The sequence below is a fragment of the Caloenas nicobarica genome, chromosome 12, assembly GCF_036013445.1.
Source record: "Caloenas nicobarica isolate bCalNic1 chromosome 12, bCalNic1.hap1, whole genome shotgun sequence".
In the NCBI taxonomy this organism is placed as follows: Eukaryota; Metazoa; Chordata; class Aves; order Columbiformes; family Columbidae; genus Caloenas; species Caloenas nicobarica.
The window spans coordinates 333,048-355,800 of NC_088256.1; the positions used below are offsets into that span (position 1 = coordinate 333,048).

General features: G+C 51.5%; 1 protein-coding gene across 1 annotated transcript; it reads right to left on the bottom strand.

Moving 5' to 3' along the window:
- Positions 1–10,435: 10,435 nt before the first annotated feature.
- Positions 10,436–20,591, bottom strand: LOC135993391 (olfactory receptor 14C36-like). The gene is made up of 3 exons (XM_065643223.1): positions 20,094–20,591; positions 10,528–10,817; positions 10,436–10,442 (listed from the first exon to the last, which is right to left on the bottom strand). Exons 1-3 carry the CDS (start codon positions 20,589–20,591, stop codon positions 10,436–10,438), a joined length of 795 nt encoding a protein of 264 aa, XP_065499295.1.
- Positions 20,592–22,753: the final 2,162 nt, after the last annotated feature.

Sequence of the window (22,753 nt, forward strand, 5' to 3'; positions counted from 1 at the left end):
GGCCATTTCCTCTTGTCCTCTCACTTGGTACTTGGGAGAAGAGACCAAAACCCTCCATGCTACAACCTCCTTTCAGAGAGCTGTAGAGAGTGATAAGGTCTCTCCTCAGCCTCCTTTTCTCCAGACTGAATCCCCCAAGGTCCTTCAGCTGCTCCTCGTAAGACTTGTGCTCCAGCCCCTTCACCAGCCTTGTCACACCCTCCTCTGATCTCTCTCCAGCACCTCGATGTCTTCCTTGTCATGAGGGGCCTAAAACTGACCACAGTACAAGGGGATGATCTCTTCTCTAGTCCTGCTGGCCACACTATTCCTGATAAAAGCCAGGATGCTGCTGGCCTTTTTGGCCAACAGGGCACATGCTGGCTCCTGTTCAACTGCTGTCAATCAACACCACCAGGTCCTTTTGTGCCAGGCAGCTTTCCAGACACTCTTCCCCAAGCCTGTAGCACTGCCTGGGTTGTTCTGACCCAAGTGCAGGACCCGGCACTTGGCCTTGTTAGGCCTCATACAACTGGCCTCAGCCCAACGTTCCAGCTTGTCTAGATCCCTCTGTATGGCCTTCCCACCCTCCAGCAGATCAACACTCCCAAACAACTTGGTGTCATCTATGAACTTACTGAGGGTGCACTCGATCCCCTCGTCCAGATGATTGATAAAGAGATTAAACAGAACTGGCCTCAATACCGAGCCCTGGGGACACCACTCGTGACCGGCCACCAACTGGATTTGGCTCCATTCACCACAACTCTTTGGGCCTAGCCAAAGCATCCTTGTATTCCTCTTGAGTCTCCTGCCGCTCCTTCCAAAGATCATAAATTCTCCTTTTATTCCCAAGTTCCAGCCGCAGCTCTCTGTTCAGCCAGGCCGGCCTTCTTCCCCACTGGCTCACCTTCCAGCACAAGGGGACAGCTGCTCCTGCGCCTCTGAGATCACCTTCTTGAAGAGAGACCAGCCTTCCTGGACTGCTTTGTCCTTCAGAACTGCCTCCCAAGGGATTCTGCCAACCAGCCTTCTGAACAGCTCAAAGTCTGCCCTTCGGAAATCCAAAGCAGCTGTTCTGCTGACCACCTTCCTGGAGTCCAACTCCTGTCCCTGCACAGGACAACCCCACAGGTCACATTGTGTGTCTGAGGGTGTTGTCCAGTCTCTTCTTGATCACTGTCAGGCTTGGGACTGTGACACCTCCCTGGGGAGCCTGTTCCAGTGCTCCAGCACCCTCTGTGTGAAGAACCTTTTCCTCATGTCCAACCTAAGCCTCCCTGGTTCATCTTCCTGCCATTCCCTCAGGTTCTGTCATTGGTCACTAAAGAGAAGAGCTCATTGCCTGCCCATCCTCCTCCCCTTGTGAGGAAGCTGTAGACCACAATGAGGTCTCCTTTCAGTCCCATCTTCTCCAAAATGAACAAACCCAGTGACTTCAGCAACTCCTCCAAAATCTTCACCAACTTTGTAGCCTCTTCTGGACACTCTCTAGCAGCGTAATATCTTTTTTTATCCTGTGGCATCCAGAACTGCAAACAGTGCTCCAGGTGAGGCTGCAGGAGTAGACCCTAGACTGCAGGAGAGAACCAAGATCAGCATCAATGAGATAATGCTGCAATCATCTATTCTCCACACTGAAAAATAATAAACTATACCCTTTACCAAAAAAAAAGTCATTTTTATTACAAGGTTTTTGAAATCATTCTCTGTAACTACACTAGGAAACCTCTCTAATTAACTGTACAAGACTAGAAGGAAATTACAGGAAGAGACATGGTTTCTTAGAGATTTCTTCAGTGTAATGAGCCCCATGGTGCATTTGGTGCTGAGTCCTTGAACCTCAGGTGCTGAGAGGAGATTGCACAAACCTTTCCAGAAGTCAAAGTCAGAGGAAAAAAATACTAAGTCCCTTGAAGTATTAATGAGTTCCACTGAGGGCAAGTACCAGCAAAGCCTCCCCAGGGACTTGTTACAGCAGAGAATTGGAGGCCATGATGGCAGATAAACAAAGGGTAATGTGCAGGCAGCTGAGGTGCTGAGAAAACCCTGGTTTTGTTGGATGAAGCAGAGAGGCCAAGGCCTGACCCCCAGCCCCTGGGAAGGCAGATCCTGTCCCTCACACGTTGCTGAGGGCTCTTCCTGGGGCAGGGGGATGTGGGCTGTGTGATGCTGAGTGAAGGACAATGGTGTGAGACTTCCCAGCCTTACTGGGGGTGTGCAAGGAGGCCATGAGGTGCCCACAGTGCCTGAGGACAACATGTCTCCTCATAGGCCTTGGTGGCAGAGATGATCGCCATAGCCAAGGGGACAAAGACTTGGGTTCTCTTGGCGACATTTTCCAGTGCCCTTTGCCATCTCCACCACAGGTTGTCCTACACTGTCCCACAGCGGCTTCTGTTTCCCTGCAGGCTGTAGACACCCATCTCGCTTCCTCCCCTTGCTCTCACCCTGGTATTTCCATACATTCACTGATGTGTCTCCACTCTTATGCTCCACTCCTTGAAACACAAGGAGGTGGACTAATCTCATGCTCCTGGATGATTTCTTGTACCACAGCACTACCCTTTGAGTGACATGTCTTCCTCCTCATGTCCAGTCTCCACCATCCAAGCTGCGCTGTGTGGCAGTGTTTCTCTCTGCTGTAGAAAGGAGGACCCTGAAAACTACTGACCTGTCAGCCTCTTACCTGTGCCTGGGAAGATCATGGAACAGATCCTCCTAGAAGCTGTGCTAAGGCACAAGGAGGACAGGGAGCTGATTTGAGACAGCCAGCACGGCTTCACCAAGGCCAAGTCCTGCCTGACTAACCCCGTGGCCTTCTACGATGGAGTAACTACATCAGTGGACAAAGGAAGGGCAATGGATGTCATATCCATCTGGACTTCTGTAAAGCCTTTGGCGTGGTCCCTCACAACATCCTTCTCTCTACATTGGAAAGGTATATATTGGATGGCTGGATGGGTGAGGAACTGGCTCAATGGTTGCACCCAGATAGTGGTGGTCAATGGCACAATGTCTGGATGGCCACTGGTGACAAGTGGTGTCCCTCAGGGGTCCATACTGGAATCAGTACCATTTAATATCTTCATCAATGGCATAGTGGGATCAAGTGCACCCTCAGCAAGTTTGCGAATGTCACCAAACTGAGTGGTGTTGCTGACTCGCCTGAGGGACAGAAGGCCATCCAGAGTGACCTGGATAAGCTCAAGAAGTGGACCCATGTGAATCTCCAGAGGTTCAACAAGGCCAAACACAAGGTCCTGCACCTGGGTTGGGGCAACCCCCACTATCAGTACAGGCTGGGGGATGAGGGGATGGAGAGCAGACCTGACGAGAAGGACTTGGGGATACTGGTGGGTGAAAGACTGGACAGGAGCCAGCAATGTGCGCTTGCAGCCCAGAAGGCCAAACACATCTTGGGCTGCACCTGAAGGACCATGACTAGCAGGTCAAGGGAGGGGATTCTGCCCCACTCTGGTGAGACCCCACCTGGAATCCTGCATCCAGCTCTGGAGCCCTCAGTGCAGGAAAGACATGGATCTATTGGAGACGGTCCAGAGCAGGGTCACCAAGATAATCAGAGGGATGGAACAGCTCTGCTGGGAGGACAGGCTGGGAGAGTTGATATAGTTCAGCCTGGAGAAGAGAAGGCTCCAGGGAGACCTTATTGCGACCTTTCGGTACTGAAAAGAGGCCTATAAGAAGGATGGGGACAGACTTTTTAACAGGGCCTGTTGTGATAGGACAAGAGGTGATGGTTTTGAACTAGAAGAGGAGACATCCAGGCCAGACACATGGAGGACATTTTTTATAATGCGGGTGATGAAACATGACCACTGGTTGCTCAGAGAGGTGGTGGATGCCTCATCCCTGGAGACATCCCAGGCCAGGCTGGACGGGGCTCTGAGCAACCTGATCTGGTTGAAGATGTCCCTGCTCATGGCAGGGGGGTTGGACTAGATGACCTTTGAAGCTCCCTTCCAACACTCTTTAGGATTCTATGATTCCTACCTCCAAGGAAAGCTCCACAGTCTGGGAAATAACCTTTCAAGCATAGAATCATAGAATCATTTGAGTTGGAAGAGACCATTGAGATCATCGAGTCCAACCATAACCTAACTCCAGCACTAAACCATGTCCCTAAGAACCTCGTCTATACATCTTTTAGACACCTCAAGGAACGATGACTCAACCACTTCCCTGGGCAGCCTGTTCCACTGCTTCACAACCTTTTCCATGAAGAAATGTTTCCGAATATCAATTCTGAACCTTGTCTGGCACAAGCTGAGGCGGTTTCCTCTCATCCTATCACTTGCTACTCAGGAGAAGACCAACACCCTCCATGCTACAATCTCCTTTCAGATAGTTGTAGAGAGCGAGAAGGTCTCCCCTCAGCCTCCTTTTCTCCAGGCTAAACACCCCGGGCCCCTCAGCTGCTCCTCAGAAGACTTGTGCTCCAGACCCTCAACAGCCTTGTTGCCCTCCTGTGCACTCACTCAAGCACCTCAAGGTCTTTCCTATAGTGAAGGAGCCCAAAACTGAACTGAGGATTTGAGTTGTTGTCTCACCAGCGCCGAGTACAAGGGTATGATCACTGCCCCGGTTTTGCCCACTACACTATTCTTGATACACGCCAGCAGGCCATTGGCATTTTGGCCACCTGGGCACACACTGGCTCAAGTTCAGCTGCTGTCGATCAACACCCTCAGGTCTTTTTCCACCAGGCAGCTTTCCAGCCACTCTTCCCTGAGCCTGTAGTGTTGCAGGAGATTGTTTTGACCCAGGTGCAGGACATGGCACTTGGCCTTGTTAAACTTCAGACAATTAGCCTCAGCCTAATGACCCAGCAACTCCAGATCCCTCTGTATGGCCATTACACCCTCCAGCAGATAAACACTCCCAGCCAACTGGTGTCATCTGCAAACTTACTGAGGGTGCACTCGATCCTCTCATCCAGATCATTGATAAAGAGATTAAACAGAACTGGCCCCAATACTGAGCCCTGGGGACACCACTCATGGCCGGATTTGTCTCCATTCACAACTCTTTGGGCCCTGCCCTCCAGCCAGTTCTTTATCCATCGCAGATACACCCATCCAGGCCATGAGCTGCAGATTCTCCAGGAGATGCTGTGGGATACGGTGTCAAAGGCTTTACTGAAGTCCAAGTACACAACATCCACAGCCTGTGTGGCAGATTCACTCCCCCATGACAGGCTTTCCCTCATCTGCTAAGCCGGTCACCTTGTCACAGAAGGAGATCAGGTTGGTCAAGCAGGACCTGCCTTTCATAAAGCCATGCTGATTGGGCCCAATTGCTCGTCTCGTATGTGTGACCTCCCAGTCCCTTTCCCAGCCATGTTCCTGCTGTTGGCCTATCCCCTGCAGAGGCACAAGTGACCTCACAGTCCCCTCCACAGCCATTGGCTTCCTACTGGACTATGAGTTCCTGAGACATAGCTGAGCACATGACATCGTACCCAGCCATCGCCCTCCTTGTGCTCCAGTGTGTGAGCAGATAAAACTAAGCTGCTTTCATCAAATTTATCTAATAGATTTCCTATCAAGGGTTTGAGTGGAGAAACGTTCCCCAGAGGAGCTGCTGTATTTACACTGGGGCATTTTATATCTCTGCTTCTGACTCTTTAGGGTTTTTTTTCTGTTCTTCTTCCTCTGTCTATTCTGTCTTGAAAGAGCTCTCCAAGGAAAAGATTCATGGAATCCTACAATAACACAGGTTGGAAGAGACCCCTGAACACCATTTCTGTCCCACTGACCTTTATGGCGCGCCAAGGAATGGCTGAAAGCATTTGTGCTCCCTTGGGTTCATCTCACCACATGCATACAATGGACATGCACATCAGGTGTATGTTTACAACTCATCTGTACAATGAAAACATGGGCTTTTGACCTAGTATTTCATAGAATCATAGAATGTCTTGAGTTGGAAGGGACCCACACGGATCATCGAGTCCAATTCCTGTCCCTGCACAGGACAACCCCACAGTTCACACCATGTGTCTGAGGGCATTGTCCACTTTCTTCTTGAACACTGTCAGGCTTGGGGCCGTGACACCTCCCTGGGGAGCCTGTTCCAGTGTCCAGCACCCTCTGGGTGAAGAACCTTTTCCTCCTGTCCAACTGACCCTTCCTGGCACATCTTCCTGGGGGTGGTTAGTAGGTTGAGAGAGGTTCTGCTTCCCCTCTACTCTGCCCTGGTGAGACCTCATCTGGAATATTGTGTCCAGTTCTGGGCCCCTCAGTTCAAGAAGGACAGGGAACTGCTGGAGAGAGTCCAGCGCAGGGCCACGAAGATGATTAAGGGAGTGGAGCATCTCCCTTATGATGAAAGGCTGAGGGAGCTGGGTCTCTTTAGCTTGGAGGAGACTGAGGGGTGACCTCATTAGTGTTTATAAATATATAAAGGGTGGGTGTCACGGGGATGGAGCCAGGCTCTTCTCAGTGACAACCAACAGTAAGACAAGAGGTAATGGTTTCAAGCTGGAACACAAGAGGTTCCACTTAAATTTGAGAAGAAACTTCTTCTCAGTCAGGGTGACGGAACACTGGAACAGGCTGCCCAGGGAGGTTGTGGATTCTCCTTCTCTGGAGACATTGAAAACCCGCCTGGACGCCTTCCTGTGTAACCTCACCTAGGTGTTCCTGCTCTGGCAGGGAGATTGGACTGGATGAGCTTTTGAGGTCCCTTCCAATCCCCAACATTCTGTGATTCTGTGATTCCTTCGGATTCTGTCACTGCTCACCAGAGGGAAGAGATCAGTAACTTCCCTTCCTTCTCCCCTTGTGAGGAAGCTGTAGCCACCATGAGGTCTCCTTTTAGTCTTTTCTTCAGCTCTGATGGTGAGAAACCCCTTGGTTTGCTTTCTGAAGCAGAAAGGAGAAGCCATGACCTCCAGGCAATGGGAAGGGGGATCCTGTTCCTCACACACGGCTCAGGGCTCTTCCTGGGACCGTGGGATGTGGGTGTGCAAGGCCAAGGGAAGGACAACACTGGTACAACAACTTCCAGCTTCCCCATGGGGCTGCAAGGAGGCAACGAGGCCCCAGTGCCATGAGGACAACATGTCTTCTCCTAGGCCTCAGTGGCAGGGACAACTGCCATGGCCAAGGGGACAGAGACCTGGGATCTGTTGGTCCCTTCCAGCCTTGCCAGTGCCCTTTGCCGTCTCCACCGCAGGCTGTTCTACATGGTCCTACCCCTGCCCCTCTTTCCCTGCAGGCTGCAGACACCCGTCTCACTTCCCCACCTGCTCTCACCGCAGCATTTCTGTCCCTTCACTGATGTGTCTGCACCCTCACTGGCTGTTCTTTGGAACACAAAGCCACGGGCTGATCCAGCTCCCTCTGGGTGACCTCTTGCACCACAGCACTGCCCTTCCAGTGACATTTCTTCCTCCTGACATCCTGTCCTCACCTTTCAAGTTGCACTTTGTGACTTTTTTTTTCTCTTTCCTGCTTCTTCCCAGTATCAAGGAGAGCTCGACCATCTCACAAACTGCCCTTCATGCAGACCACCCAACCCATTAGGCTTCTTGTGGTTGTTCACCTCACCAGAGGGAAGTCACCTTACCATTATCTCCTACATCCCATGAGTGCTGGGTCTTTCACCTTCTCTGACAGACACGACCATGTCCCTGCTGCTGTCCCATCGTGTTCTCAGGCAGAATGGACATGACAACCTGTCTCCAAGGCCTCTTCCTGGGTAGGGCCTGTGGGTCCTTTGGCAGAGGTTCTTTCCCAGCCATGTCCCTGCTGCTGGGCTGTCACCTCCAGGGACAGAACTGACCCCACAGTCCCCTTCACAGCCACACGCTGCTTACTGGATTGTGAGTTTCTGAGACACAACTGACCTCATAATACCACACCCATCCATCCCGCTCCTTAGCACACAGGACCTGACCAAGACTGAAGCGTGTTCCACACCCCTGCCCCTCTTTTCCTGCAGGCTGTAGACACCCATCTTGCTTCCTCACCTTGTTCAAATTTGTCAAATATATTTCTTACTAACAATGTGGGTGAAAAGCACTCCTCACTGGAACTGCTGTATTTATGTTAACACCTTCTATATCTGCTCTTCTGCCTTTTTATTTTTTTACTATTCTTCTATCTATTGTCTCTCCAGAAAACTCTCCAAGGCAAACATTTATTCAAATCACAGAATAACTGAGGTTTGAAGAGAGCCCTTGTCTCACTCATCTTGTCTCACTCTCCTGCTCAGGGCAGGGTGAACCAGGGGAGGTTGCTCAAGGCCTCCTCCCAGGTTTGCATTATCCTCAAGGGCACTGAAAGTGCACTCTGTTACATCATAGAAGGGGAGAATAAAGTGTTGGCCCAAGTGCTGGTCACTGAAAGATGACACTGCTAACTGGCTGCAGGGATGACTTTGTTCCACTGATGATATTTGGGCTTGATGGTTCAGCCAACTTCCCACCCAGCATCCACTTCTTGAGCCCCATCAGCAGCACTCTGGCCAGAAGGAGACCATGTCTGAGGCCTTGCAAACGCCCTGTACACAACATGCCTTTCTTTCCCCTGTCCATTTGGGTTCAGCAATCCCTTCCTTGTCCTTCACATTCCTGGAAATGGCGGCAGGAGGACACTTCCCATCCCTTTCCCAGGACCGGAGGTAGGGTGGCCAGCCTGTAATTCTCCCAGTTCCTGTTCGTGCTCTTCTTGAAGATGGGTTTGAGGTCTGCGTTTTCAAAGGCCCCTCTAACCATTCTGGTTTCTATGGCACTTTTGAGAGCACAATCCGGAATCATGGGCAAGGGTGACATAGCAGACTGGAGCACTTGCAATGAGCTTGTCCAAGACAGCTGAGATGAATCTCATTGATCCAGTGGGGTTTGTTGCTGGAGTCACACACAGAAATATCAGGGTTCCTGTCAAGCATCCTCATCTGAGCTGGCCTCATGGACGCCTTATGCACCCAGGGATGTTCAGAGACAGAGTTTGTCCCTTTTACACACAGCGGCAGGAGTCACAGTGTCTCTCTGGCCTCCTGTTGCCACTCCAAAGGGACAGGAGACACCTCAGCCCTGTGGTGTGTCACTCTGCTCTGCGCTCATCTGACATGTCCCACGTCATGAGGAATGGACATGGGGACCTCAGTTCAAGGAAGCACATCCCAGTGCTGCATTCAAGTGATTTCCCATGGGGTGTTCCTCCCAATATCAAGTGATCTCATGATCTTGTCTGTGCCACAGGCCTTCATGGAAGCCCAAGGAATAGTTGATGGTGTTTGTGCTCACTCGCGTTCATGTCACCTCATGTACATGATGTGCGTGCTGACATCTCGTGTGTACAAAGTAAACATGGACTGCTGACCTACTCATTCAGTGTCCATCCACGGAGAGAACAACCACCTCTGTGGGTGAGAGGCCAGGGCTGGAAATGGTGGTTGTGAGGGGCCAGTCCATGACGATGCCCTGGGGCAGCTTCCGCGGAGTGTCCAGTGCACACGGGCACAGCCCAGACCCTGCTCTGCTGGTCCTGCAGGTCTCTGGCAGGAGGCCTGGCTGTGAGAGGACACTGCTGTGTGCCCAGCCCTGCACACACACACGCTGTTCAGCTGTACCCTGCTGTTTGCATCTGTCGCCACTTTCTTGGAAAAACTCTTACCCTGACGAGATCACCTTTCTTTCTGGAAAGGCTGCTCTGAGGCCAGCTCTGTCACACAAGTGCCCATTGCCTGTCCCTGCCTGCACTCACAGGACTGACACACAGCAGGACGGTGACCAAGCTGCTAGAGCACTCAGGTCTTGCACCAACACAAGGGATGAGAAGGAGAGTGTGGGAGTGGTTCGAGAACAGCTCTGGAAGGCCAAGCGCTGGTGCTCCCTGGCAGTGCTGCCATGCTGAACTCTTTTCCCCTCCTCCCATGCACACAGGAACTGTCCCTGCAGCTCCAAAAGGCCTTGCAGGAAGGATATAGCAAAAAAAAGGTCACTACAGGACCCTTTATTTTGTTTAAATACACACGGATCATGGCTCCTCATTTACACTGCCAGTGGTAATAAAAGAAAGGCAGACAGTGATTTAGAAAGGGGATGACAACATTATCACAATAGAAAAAACACCAATAACAACAGAAAACACAGATGAGAGGCTGGACATGTAACTAGTTACATTAAAACTGCTATGTAGAAGCAGATATACAGTTTATTGCTTCAGAAAACACTAAGATATGAGTTTCCACAGGGCATGCTTGAGCTCCTGGTTCCTCATGCTGTAGATGAGGGGGTTCACTGCTGGAGGCACCACTGAGTACAGAACAGACACCACCAGATCCAGGGAAGGAGAGGAGATGGAGGGGGGTTTCAGGTAGGAAAACATGCCAGTGATGACAAACAGGGAGACCACGGCCAGGTGAGGGAGGCACATGATAAAGGCTTTGTGCCGTCCCTGCTCAGAGGGGATCCTCAGCACAGCCCTCAAGATCTGCACATAGGACAGCACAATGAACACAAAACACATAAAAGCTAAACAGGCACAAAACCCAAGAAGCCCAAGTTCCCTGAGGTACGAGTTTGAACAGGAGAGCTTGAGGATCTGGGGGATTTCACAGAAGAACTGGTCCAGCGCATTGCCATTGCACAGTGGCAGTGAAAATGCATTGGCCGTGTGCAGCAGAGCACTGAGAAACCCAGTGGCCCAGGCAGCTGCTGCCATGTGGACACAAGCTCTGCTGCCCAGGAGGGTCCCATAGTGCAGGGCTTTGCAGATGGCAACGTAGTGGTCGTAGGACAGGATGGTGAGAAGAGAATACTCTGCACCAAACAAGAAAACATAGAAAGAAGACCTGGGCAGCACATCCTGCAAAGGAAATGACCCTGGTATCCCAGAGAGAGCTGGCCATGGATTTGGGGCCAGTGATGGAGATGGAGCCCAGATCAAGGAGGGCGAGGTTGAGGAGGAAGAAGTACATGGGGGTGTGGAGGTGCTGGTCACAGGCTATGGTGGTGATGATGAGGCCGTTGCCCAGGAGGGCAGCCAGGTAGATGCCCAGGAAGAGCCAGAAGTGCAAGAGCTGCAGCTCCCATGTGTCTGTGAACACCAGGAGGAGGAACTGGGTGATGGAGCTGCTGTTGGACATCTACAGCCTCTGGGCATATGGCACTGACACAAGAAGAAAAGACAGTGACAAGTTACAGGAGACTTCTCTGAGCAAAATCAAAGCCATTTCTCATGCACCCTCCCCCTGCTCCACATCCCCTTGTCCTTTTCCAGACATTCCTTCAGCTCCCTGGCTGAGCCCTGGGTGGTGCTGGCTGGAGGTCAGCCCTGCTCTGCAGCAGGGGGTCATGGGAACGGGGGGCAGGGGACAGACCTGGGGTTCAAAGTTGTCATCTGAAACTGCTGCTGGTGAAGAAGGGCCTGTCAGCATCTGCACTATCACCAGAATGAAACAGGATGGTAAAATGACGTTTGAAATGTTTGGGGTTTTGACAGCTTCACAGAATCACACAATGTTAGGGATTGGAATGGACCTCGAAAGATCATCTAGTCCAATCCTGCAACTCCCCTGGAGAGTGTTCTTGGGTGTCAGAAACCCTCATCATTTCTGCTGCACTCAGAGCGAGTCCTGCGAGACCAGAGGATGAGCGTGGGTCAGTGCAGATTGAGGGCAGCTGGTCTGTCCCTCTGTCTTGCCCTGGGCTGGCACCTTTCTGAGATGGAAGCTGATCACACTCCCATGTTACCCTGACAAGCCACCAGGCACTGCTGAGAGCAGAAGGTTTGCAGGCTGGAAAAAAGGACAGGGCAGACTAAGGCTGATGGGTTCAGCAGATGTGATGCTGCTGCTGTCCATGGGCAGAGGAGTGGCTGAAGGGACGTTATGAGGCTTCTGGCAGATCAGCTGATCACTCAGAGTTCCTTTTTCATTTATCCTTTCCTCCATCCCCCCCACCCTCCAAATCTTGGAACAGGAAACAGACTTGGGAATGCTCCTTATCTTTATAGTATTACCTGTATAGATCTGCTCCTTGAAACCTCCAATTGGAAGCAGTCTGGAGTGAGCTGGAGCTGTGAGCAGCCCTGACCCACAGAAAACCCAGCAGCAGAAGGACCCTGCCCTGCCCTGTCGGGGGCCACTCCTTCCCCCCACAGCTTCTCCCCTCAGTGTTGCTGGGATCTCCCCAGACAGGCTGAGCACTCACCCTAACAGGCAGCAGAGTCCCTGCCCGGGCACAGCCCTGGGGGGCAGGGACCCTGCTCTGCAGGACAGCCCTGGGCACCCCTGGTTCCTCACCCAGCTTCACAGCTGTTCAAAACTGCCTGATAAGAGCCCCCTCCTTACAGATCGCTCAAGCTGTGCCTGTGCTAACTTGATGAGATGCCTCCAGGAGCTACAGCTGCATTGCCCTGCACGCACAGACTTACCATGGCAAGAGCCTCAAAGATTTTTCCTCCAGTGAGCTCTCAGTCATCCTGCCAGTCCTGACCACCTTTAATCTCTCTCTGCCTTGCTCGTCTCCGTGGGGTCCCCAGGCAGAGCCCTCAGCCCTGCTGCGCTTTGCAGAGGAGCTGCTCCTGGGCAGAGCTGTCTCTCTGCAGCACTGCCGCTTGCCATGAGCTCCCTCTGTCCCAGGAGCCCAGCCCAGCTCAGCAGCACAGGAGCAGCCCATGATGGTCCTTTCTCTGTCCCCTCTGGGCTCTCTCCAGGTGTCCTTGGGGCTCCAGGGGCACATCCTTTGAAACAACCTCAAGTAATCAGTGATGCTGATTCTCTCTCTTCAGCAGTGACACTTCTTGCCAGCATTGTGTTCTTTGTATTAGAAAACAAATTGGTATGAGAATCACCTTTTCTTGTCCCATCATTAGGCAGGACACCAGGAATGTGACAGCAAAGGATCTAATTTTTCCAAATTGGGGGAGGAATATGTTCCCCGGAATGAATTTAGGCATTATATTCTGGGTTTATACTCCTAGGTCTAGAGAGACATTCAGTAACCTTTTGACCATCTCATGTCTGTGCTCTAAAGCAAAGCCTTTCCATGCATGGAGTCTTGGACACTTGGTACCACGTTTCCATGGGGCGACTCACAGGTTTCCTGTTGCCACAGCTGGGGTGGTTCAGTCCAGATGTGAGGCAATGGCCTCAGCCAGGGACCTGACTGGGTGAGCTGGAGCTGTCAGTGTTGCAGACAGAGCTGTGACACGGATGGAATAAACTGCCAAGGCAGGGTGGCAGAAGTTAGTTCATCTGGTCTTCAAGGACAGCAGCCTCCAAGCACAGCAACAGGCCAGAGCAAAACTCAGTCTAGACCTGTAAGGCAATTCAAGGGCCCCATAATGAGCTGTTACTACTGCAGGAACAGTGAAAGGAGAAACAGAGACACTGGGTGGCCAGTGATGAATTTAATAAAGGAAAGAAGTGATATTCTCTGTGTCTCTGGTCCACCATCTTCACCAGCAACGTCTCCCAGGCCTCTGTCACTGGAGGCAGAACAACCAGCAGTGGATGGGGATCAAGTCAGGGGTCACTGGAACTAACACAATCCTTTCCAGTCTATGGGACAGGAGGGGCAGCATCCCAGGAGCTGAGACAGCAGGACCGTGTCACAGTGAGGACACTCTCCACCATCTTGGAAATCTCATGGAGACTGGGGGGACTCCCTGACCACTGGCAGCTCTCACACATTGTGTGCACTTCTCAAAAATGGCCAATGGGTGAGCAGGGGAACTAAGGGCTGTGCCCTAGAGCATGTCCACTGGGACCCCATTTCTGGGTGTCTGAAAGAGAAGGTGACGGGGTTTACCCAGGGTAGGTTGTGCCTGTCCATCCTCTTTGCTTTCTGTGAGGAAAGTACAGGGTTGCTGGACATGGGGAGAGCAGTGGTGGTCTGTTACCTGGAAGTCAGCAAGGCATTCAGCATCATCCCCTGCAATATTCTTGTGTCCGAAGTAGGATATTATGGTCTGTGTCAGTGTGTAAGTAGATGGGTAAAAAATAATCTGGATGGTTGCGCTTGGAAAGGTGCAATAGAAAGGGAGAAACTTTCCAATCATGAGGACAGTCAAGCACTTGAAGCTGTTTCCCAGGGGTGCGCATCCACTCTGTCCCAGAAAGTGACCAAGATGTGTTTGGATAAAGCCCTGAGCAATCTGGTCTGACCCTGCTTTGAGCAGGAGGTTGGTCAAGACACCTCCCAAGATCCCATCCAGCCTGAATGATGCTGTCCTTTCATTCCCTTCATGTTTGCAAATTCGAGAAAGCTCTCAGGTTGTCTCTGACCAAAGGAATAATTCACATGAGGTGCAGGGCTGCTTTACATGTGCCCCAAACAGCCCTGACCACATCTTTTGCATTCCTTTTCATTTGCCCCAACCCAGATTCTTCTTTTTTGCTATCCTCATGCCCACCTTGTTCATCCTTTCAGAGCAGGTTGCTTAAGAGGTTTGAGCATCCATGTACAGAGTCTGCACATCAGCCAGGCAGCAAAGCCATCGTTACAGAAATGGAGACGAGGCTCTTGACCAGCTCCTTGCACCCAGGAATCGACACAACTTGTCTGCTGAGATTCCCGGGAACACCTGAACTTGAAGAGCAGAGCCTGTGAGTCCTTTTTGGGTATCCTGGCTCATCTCCTGACCCATGTGGTGCTTCAGGCTGTGAAGAGAATCAAAACCAACATTTTGGCTGGGGTAGTTTCATTTTACATGTGTCACACAGGGCAGATGAAGGGAGCTCAGAACTCCAGACTCTGCTGCACTGTTGGGACTTGAGAGACTGGAAATGCAGGTGACAGTGTGTGTCAGTGCACACCACATAAACATTCTGGATGCCTTTGTGCCTTTGCACCAACCGGGGATCTGTTCCTTGTCCTTTGGCTAAAAAACAATTGAACCTGCCCTATGTCACCTCTCCTCACACCAGAAGAAATGGGGAAAAAGCATGAAAGAGGGGTGATTTCAGGGAAATTCTGTCCTAGGAAGTACTTTTTAAATTATAAATCTAGTAGAAGTGACAGAAAAAGCTCTTAAAAAGAACTCCATGCAAGAGGTTATCCTCTGAGACAGATCTTTTGAGAAGCAAGAGTGACTGTTGGAAATGAAATTTAAAAACTTTAGTTCACTGTCATCATCAGGAATAAGGAATTCCCTGTTATTCTTATTACTGATAGTGCCACTTTCAAAAACATCCTTGAGATTGTCTCTATTTTTCGATGGCTCCAAAACTGAGCCTGCTCAGATTTTGAAACGACTGCTTCAAATGTCTGCAACCTAGATCTCTACAACCATCTCTCATTGAAGGTCTTTTACCCCAGAAAGGGGAAACTGCCAGTGCAGGCACCAAACCAGTGCCCAACCTGCCTGGAGAGCCAGGTGAGTGGTGCCACACAACGGCCACCCTCGAGGGAAGCTTTGCTCAGGCATGGCCCATGAGCTGACCTTGCTCTGCTCCTCTCTTACACTCCCCGTGCTTGGATGGTCCTCAGGAATCATCCATGAGCCTGGAGGAAGCACCAACCTCCTGGAGTGTTGGCCCATTACTGGAGGACAAGAGTGAAAGGTCTGAGAGACACATGGGAGTGCAGAAAGAGAGGGGTCTATGTGTAGCAGTAAGTGTGTTAAAGAAGAAGACCTAAAGACCATGGTCTGGTCATGCTAATATGGAATAGATTGATTTTTATTTTTTATTTTAGGGCAGCAGAAGAAAAAACGTGTGCATTTCAGTGCTGGGCCATGGATCCAAATAGAGGATTCAAGCAAGTTTGGGACTGGGACAACTCGGGTGGTTGGTGACCATTGCCAGGTCTATGGAAGGAGCTGCATGGGCTTGTGGGACCTCACAGGTATTGCCAACTCCTCAGAAAACCAGAGCCTTGTGGTTAAAGCAAGAGCACTTGGCACCAAACCCATCCCCAAACCACAAATACCCTCCCAGTGACCACAGGCAGAGCCTTGAGAAACATTTGACTGAAAGGGTCTCCTTTGCCAGGCCCTGGGGGTCAGGGCTTGGCCATTCTGATGATAAACAAACATGAAGGGCTGACGTGGCACCACAGCCACCTCCAAATTGCCCTTACCACCTCTGAACATCGTCTCCAGGCTTTTCCTTCACCAGGCTCCAGGGACAGGGACTGCTTGTGTCAGCGATGGCCCTTCGTGGGGTCCCAAACACCCTCAGAAATTTGGGGTGTGTTTCTGCCTTTCACTTCATTAGAGGTTTGTTCATTCTTTCAGTAGCTGCAGTTCAGGACCATGGCAGCAGAGGGCTCATTAACATCCAAAATGCTCTTACAAGCCAAGGCTCTCTGCAGCACTTGCCTAAAGGCTTCCAGTCTGGTGCGGATGATTAGACAGATTTCAGAACTGTAGCCAAACAGAGAGCATTTCCATAACAAATACTAATTAAGCCAAATTTCTTCTATTTCTGTCCCACTCCCAATGCCCTCATTTCCAGAACAGCTCGTATCAACCATCTCCAATAAATATTGATCTAGAGAATCTCCTGATAAAGACTGAATGTGTCAGAAAAGCGGGTGCCTGATGCACCACTTGAGTGAGGAGACAGGACTGGACACCTCAAGAGGAATCACACCCTCTGGACCCAGAGGTGGGAGTTCCTGGGAATCTCAGGTGCCACAGGACAGCAATACTTGTGTTCAGGGAGCTGGTCAAGTGACCCATCTCCTTTTCTCTAATGGTGTCTGAGTTTGCTCAGGTAACCCCTGACTGGACCCCCATCCATTCCTGGGTGTTCTCCAGACTCCTGCCTACAGGAACAAAGTTCCAGGAGACCTTGCTGGTGAAGACGGAGGCAAAGAAGCCATGAAGTACCTCAGTCCTGTCTGATTCTACTCTTACAAAGTTCAGCAGCAGGCCCACGTTCACCCTGTCTATTATTTTACTGTAAGGAAGCAATGTCAGCTCATCTTGCTGCCCTCAGCCTCCCCTGCAGGTATCAAGTCCAGGGCAGCTTTGGCATCATCCCCACATCCATGGACAAGGATTCTAAATTCCTCCTTTACAGCTTGACCTGCTTCCACCTCCCATGTGCTGCCCTTTTGACCTGGAGCTCCGTCAGTTCAGACAAGCAGCCTCATGATGTAAAGTCTTCTTTTCATAGGTACTTGGAGAGATCATTCTTGTGCTTGGAGCAGGCTGTCCTGTAAGGCTTCTCAGATTTCCTGAGCTCCTTCACCCTTCAGACCTACTTCCATGTCACCACCTTTATTGGCTGCCGTCTCCCAGTATGTCTGTGTCTTCTCCTCTGGAGCCCACCAGCCTGTGCTCTGCTGCTGGCCTTCCTCCCTCCCCTCTGGTGCCTGGAATCCCACTGTTGCTTGGTCATGACAGCCAAGGTGGACACTGATGTTCACATCCCTCACCAGCTCTTCTTTGTTTCCGAGTTCCAGATCCACGTGAGCATCCCCCTTGTTGTCTCACCAGGCAGCCACATAAAGCAGTTGGCCCAAGATCCTCTGGACTGTTGGCACCTGCCGATTTGCCTGGCCAGTGAATGTCAGGACAATGACAGTTCCCCATAGGAACCTACTCATTGACTTGAGACTTCCTCAGGTTGCTGACAGAAGATCTTTTCCATTTCTTCTCCATGATCAAGTAGTTTGTAACACCCGACACTTTATCACCCTGTACTGGGTTTACATGGCCAAGTCTTGGAACTGGGGGTGAGTGTGGGTGTGCTACAGTTGTCACCTCTCTGAGAAGACGACAGGAGTTTGACCGGCATCAGACAGAGCAGATTTCAGCTGGCTGCAAGATGGACCCACTCCTTGACAAATCTGAGCCACTCAGTGATGCTGGCAGCACCTCTGTGATATTGTATTTGAGAAAGGGTAAAAAATGCTGCACAACAGCAGGTGGGAGAGAGGAGGGAGGAAATGTGAGAGAAAACACACTGCAGACCCCAAGGTCATATCCCATAGAACCCAAGTAGGTCCCTCAGCAGGCCAAAGCCTGCTCTCCTGAAATCCTGCTCTTTGCCTTGTTATCATCTTCCAAGAGCCTCAACTCCACTTTCCCATCCGTGACTGTCACATCCCTGACCAACTCTTTCTGGTTTGTAAGTGTGAAGTCCCACAGGGCACCTCACCTCACCGACTCCTCAGTCACCCCTGTCAGGAAGATGTTGTCCTTGAGCTCCAAAACCCTCCTGGATGGCTGGTACCTTGCAGCTATTGGGATATCTTAGGTCTGCCATGAGGACACAGCCCTGGAAACATGAGGCTTCTTTCATTTGTCTGAAGGAGGCCTCATCTAATTCCTCTTCCTGATCAGTGAATCAGTAGCTGACGTCCAGTCACCACAACACTGTCCATGTTGTTCTGCCCTCTCACGCTGAGCCCTCAACCTTCAGCTGACATTGTCTGTCCCCAGGCAGAGCTCCACACATTCCTGATGTTCCCCCACATGAAGGGAAAACTCCCCTCTAAGTGAAGACCTCGGGCACTATGAGTACCAGACCCTTAAGATCCCACAGCTTCTCCAGGAGGGACTATTTATAGTGCCCTGTAGCTCCTCATGCTGTTGTCTTGGGAGAGAAAACCTCATCAGGATAAGCCATCTGCATGCAAACATTAACAGCTGAGCAAATGGAGCTTCGGTCCAGGGAGAGTCCAGACCTGGCGAAAAGCTTGGTTTTGCAATCAGAAAGCTCTGAAGTTTGATAAGGAGAAGTGGCCAGTTCTGTATCAGGGCAGGAGAACAACCCCATCCACCAGGAAAGAGCAGGACCTGACATGCTGAGCAGTGAGCCTGAGGAGAAGGGCCTGGGCACTACAAGGGCCACCACACAAGCCTGTGCTGCACACTCACCATGAACAAGGCAGCTGCACACGGGGCTGCATGATGAGGAGCGTGGGGACCCAGACACCTGGAGTTCTCATCCCATTCGGTTCAGCACTGGTGTGACCCCACACACATGAGTGTGCCAGTGTGGAGCTCCCAGTTGGGAGAAGCAGGGAGGAACTGGAGAGTGTAGGGCTCTGCCAAGGCAGGGTCCAGGACCTTGTGCACATGGTGTGGGATGCTGAGGGACCTGGGCTGCTTTGGCCCAGCAGCGCTGGGGAGGCTGCAGCAGTGTAGGAGTAGCCTGAGAGTGCTCGAAGGGTGGTTTCAGAGAGAGTGGAGGTTTTCTTCATATTGGGAAACACCATGAGAAAGAAATAATGGCACACAGTGCAGCTGGGGATGTCCAGGCTGGACATGAGCAGAAAGGAATGTGACTGGAAGGGCAGTGCTGTGGTGCAGCAGGTCACCCAGAGGGAGTCTGCATCAGCCCAAGGCTTTGCTTCAAGGAACAGCTGGGGAGGATGGAGAGATACCAGCAAAGGAAGGAAGATGCTCAGACAAGAGCAAGGTGGGGCAGCAGGGGGGATGTCTCCAGCCTGCAGGGAAAGAGGTGCAGGGGATGCCACAGCATAGGACAGGCTGTCGTGGAGATGATCAAGGGATGTAAAGAGGCTGAAAGCCCCCAACAGACATGAGCTCCTTCTCCCCTTAGCGATGGCTGTTGTCTCCACCTCTGATGCCTGTGAGGAGACACCTTGTCCTTATAGCACAGGGGCCTCATGGCCTTCTTGTCCCCAGCCAGGAACCTGGGAGGTGTCGGACCATAGTCCTGCCCTTGGCCCTGCGCAGCCCCACATCACAGTGTCCCAGGAAGGGCCCTGGGCAACGTGGGAGGGACAGGATGTGCCTTTCCAGGGTTGAGGGTCAGGGCTTGGCCCTTTGATTAAAGAAACACGTCCAGGTTTACTCAGCATCAGACAGACCTTTATTTTGCTTTTCCTGACCTGTCACCACTGACTCCAGATTTCTGCTCTAAGTGACCCTCGGGATGATTTCTCAGTTGTGTCCCTCAGTGGGACCCATTAACATTGCAAGAAACTTTGGAGAAGAAAGTGATTTAGAAAGGGGATGACAATGTTATCACAATAAAAAAAAGTCAATAACAACAGAAAAGACAGATGAGAGGCTGGACCTGTAACTAGCTACATTAAAACTCCTATGCAGAAGCAGATGGGCAGTTTATTGCTTCAGAAAACACTAAGATATGAGTTTCCACAGGGCATCCTTGAGCTCCTGGTTCCTCATGCTGTAGATGAGGGGGTTCACTACTGGAGGCACCACTGAGTACAGAACAGACACCACCAGGTCCAGGGATGGGGAGGAGATGGAGGGGGGCTTCAGGTAGGCAAACACAGCAGTGCTGACAAACAGGGAGACCACGGCCAGGTGAGGGAGGCACGTGGAAAAGGCTTTGTGCTGTCCCTGCTCAGAGGGGATCCTCAGCACGGCCCTCAAGATCTGCACATAGGAGAAAAGAATGAAAATAAAACACCCAAATATTACTAAGAGACTAACCACAAGAAGCCCAAGTTCCCTGAAGTATGAGTTTGAGCAGGAGAGCTTGAGGATCTGGGGGATTTCACAGAAGAACTGGTCCAGGGCATTGCCCTTGCACAGTGGCAGTGAAAATGCATTGGCCGTGTGCAGCAGAGCATGGAGAAACCCAGTGGCCCAGGCAGCTGCTGCCATGTGGACACAAGCTCTAGCGCCCAGAAGGGTCCCGTAGTGCAGGGGTTTGCAGATGGCAACATAGCAGTCATAGGACATGATGGTGAGAAGAGAATACTCTGCACCAAATAAGAAACCTACAAAGAAGACCTGGGCAGCACATCCTGCAAAGGAAATGACCCTGCTGTCCCAGAGGGAATTGGCCATGGATTTGGGGACAGTGATGGAGATGGAGCCCAGGTCAAGGTGGGCAAGGTTGAGCAGGAAGAAGTACATGGGGGTGTGGAGGTGCTGGTCACAGGCTATGGTGGTGATGATGAGGCTGTTGCCCAGGAGGGCAGCCAGGTAGATGCCCAGGAAGAGCCAGAAGTGCAAGAGCTGCAGCTCCCGTGTGTCTGTGAACGCCAGGAGGAGGAACTGGGTAATGGAGCTGGTGTTGGACATTTGCTCTTTCTTGATATGGAGGCCCTGGTCTAAAAAATGAAATGACAAGATAAAATGCGGGAAGACTCCTCTGAGAAGGGCACTGTATCTTTTCATAGTAAGCACCCCAATTCAAATGCATTTCCTTCCTCTGGTGTGTGCTGGCTGAGTGTTCTGTGAGGAGCAGGACCTCTGCCCGTCCTGGGCCAAGCAGCCAGCCTTGCTCTGCTGCAGGGGGGACATGGGAGCTGGTTGGTGACAGATCTGACGTTCACAAGCAATGCCAGATTTTATGCACCATTAATGGAAAAGTTCAATATCAGCACCCGTGACACTTAAGAGCTTGGGCTGCAGAGCAGAGGCTTAGCATACAATTATGATGAGTTTGTCTGTATTTTTAGTTTTCCACCATCGCATTTCATGAGTGGAATTTGCAGGCGTTGAATTCCTCATAGATATGACTGAAAATGTGAAGAGTCTTGAGACAGGACAGGCAAAAGGGCTCATCTCTCTGTGGCTCAGTGCAGAGTCAGGAGAGCAGTGTTTACCCATTTGCCCTGTGCTTTCGCTTGTGCTGCCTTGAAAATGACTTCATAAACAAATCTCTCTTTAAAAGAAAACCCAAAACTGGACTCACACTGGAGCAGAAGAGCCCAGTTTGAAAGGGCAGATCTGCAAACTCTTCCCTGTCCCAGCCCAGAGGTGGAGATGTGATGGAGAGAGCAGGACACAACCCCTCCCCCAGAGAAGCAAAGGACTCTGGCAGGAGAGTGCGGACCCCAAGGAAAGGCTCAGCACTCCTGGCATCCTACAGCAGAGCTGGGCCTTTCTGGGGGCAGCTGGTGAGCCCAGCAGGACAGGCAGAGCAGAGTCAGGGCTCCTGGAGATGGGATGTGCTAAAGGGACAGTCAGATCATTGCCCAGCAGACAACACGCAGCAGCCATCTGCAGAGAAGGAGCAAACGAGCTCCTGAACAGCCCCTGCTCTGCTGCCTGGAGCTGTCCCTGCCTGCAGCTGTGTCTCTGTGCCCAGGTCTCCTCCTGTCAGTGTCACAGACCCCATGCCAGCCGCTGTGTGCTCAGCTCTGCCCTGCAGACCCCTCCCAGCAGCCGGGCACTGCCCAGGGGCAGCTCTGTGTGGGCTGGCTCTGATGGGAACATCAGACCAACAATAATGAGCATGGAAAAGTCATGCTGATGTTGTCTGGAAGCCAGAGTGTGTCCATTTATGATACTCCCAGGTTTATTCACCTCTAAGAGTAATACATTTGGAATGTCAGTGCTTCGTCCTGAACTGAGACAGTAATTTCTGTGTTTCATTGACCACACAGACAAGTATGAGACTGTTAGAACAGGATCCTTCCCTTCCACAGAGCCCCTGTCTTGCTGTGCTTTTCCAAAGCCTCCTGGGCATGTCCTAAAGTGATCTGGACCTACGAGCAGGCTTGACTGATGCAGCCACTCCATACCAGGACCCTACCCAGCCAGAGGTGGCTCCTTCCACGCAGACTTTCTCCCCACAGCACCGTGGGGATCTCCCCGGGCAGGCTGAGCGCTGACCCTGGCAGGCGGCAGAGTCCCTGCCCTGGCACAGCCCTGGGGTGCAGGGACCCTGCTCTGCAGGACAGCCCTGGGCACCCCTGGGTGCTCACCCATCTTCACAGTGTTCAAAATTGCCTGACAAGAGCCCCCTCCTTACAGATCCCACAAGCTGTGCCTGTGCCAGTTTTGTGAGATGCCTCCAGGAGCTACAGCTGCATTGCCTTGCACACACAGACTTACCATGGCAAGGGCCTCAAAGATTTCTCCTCCAGTGAGCTCTCAGTCATCCTCCCCAT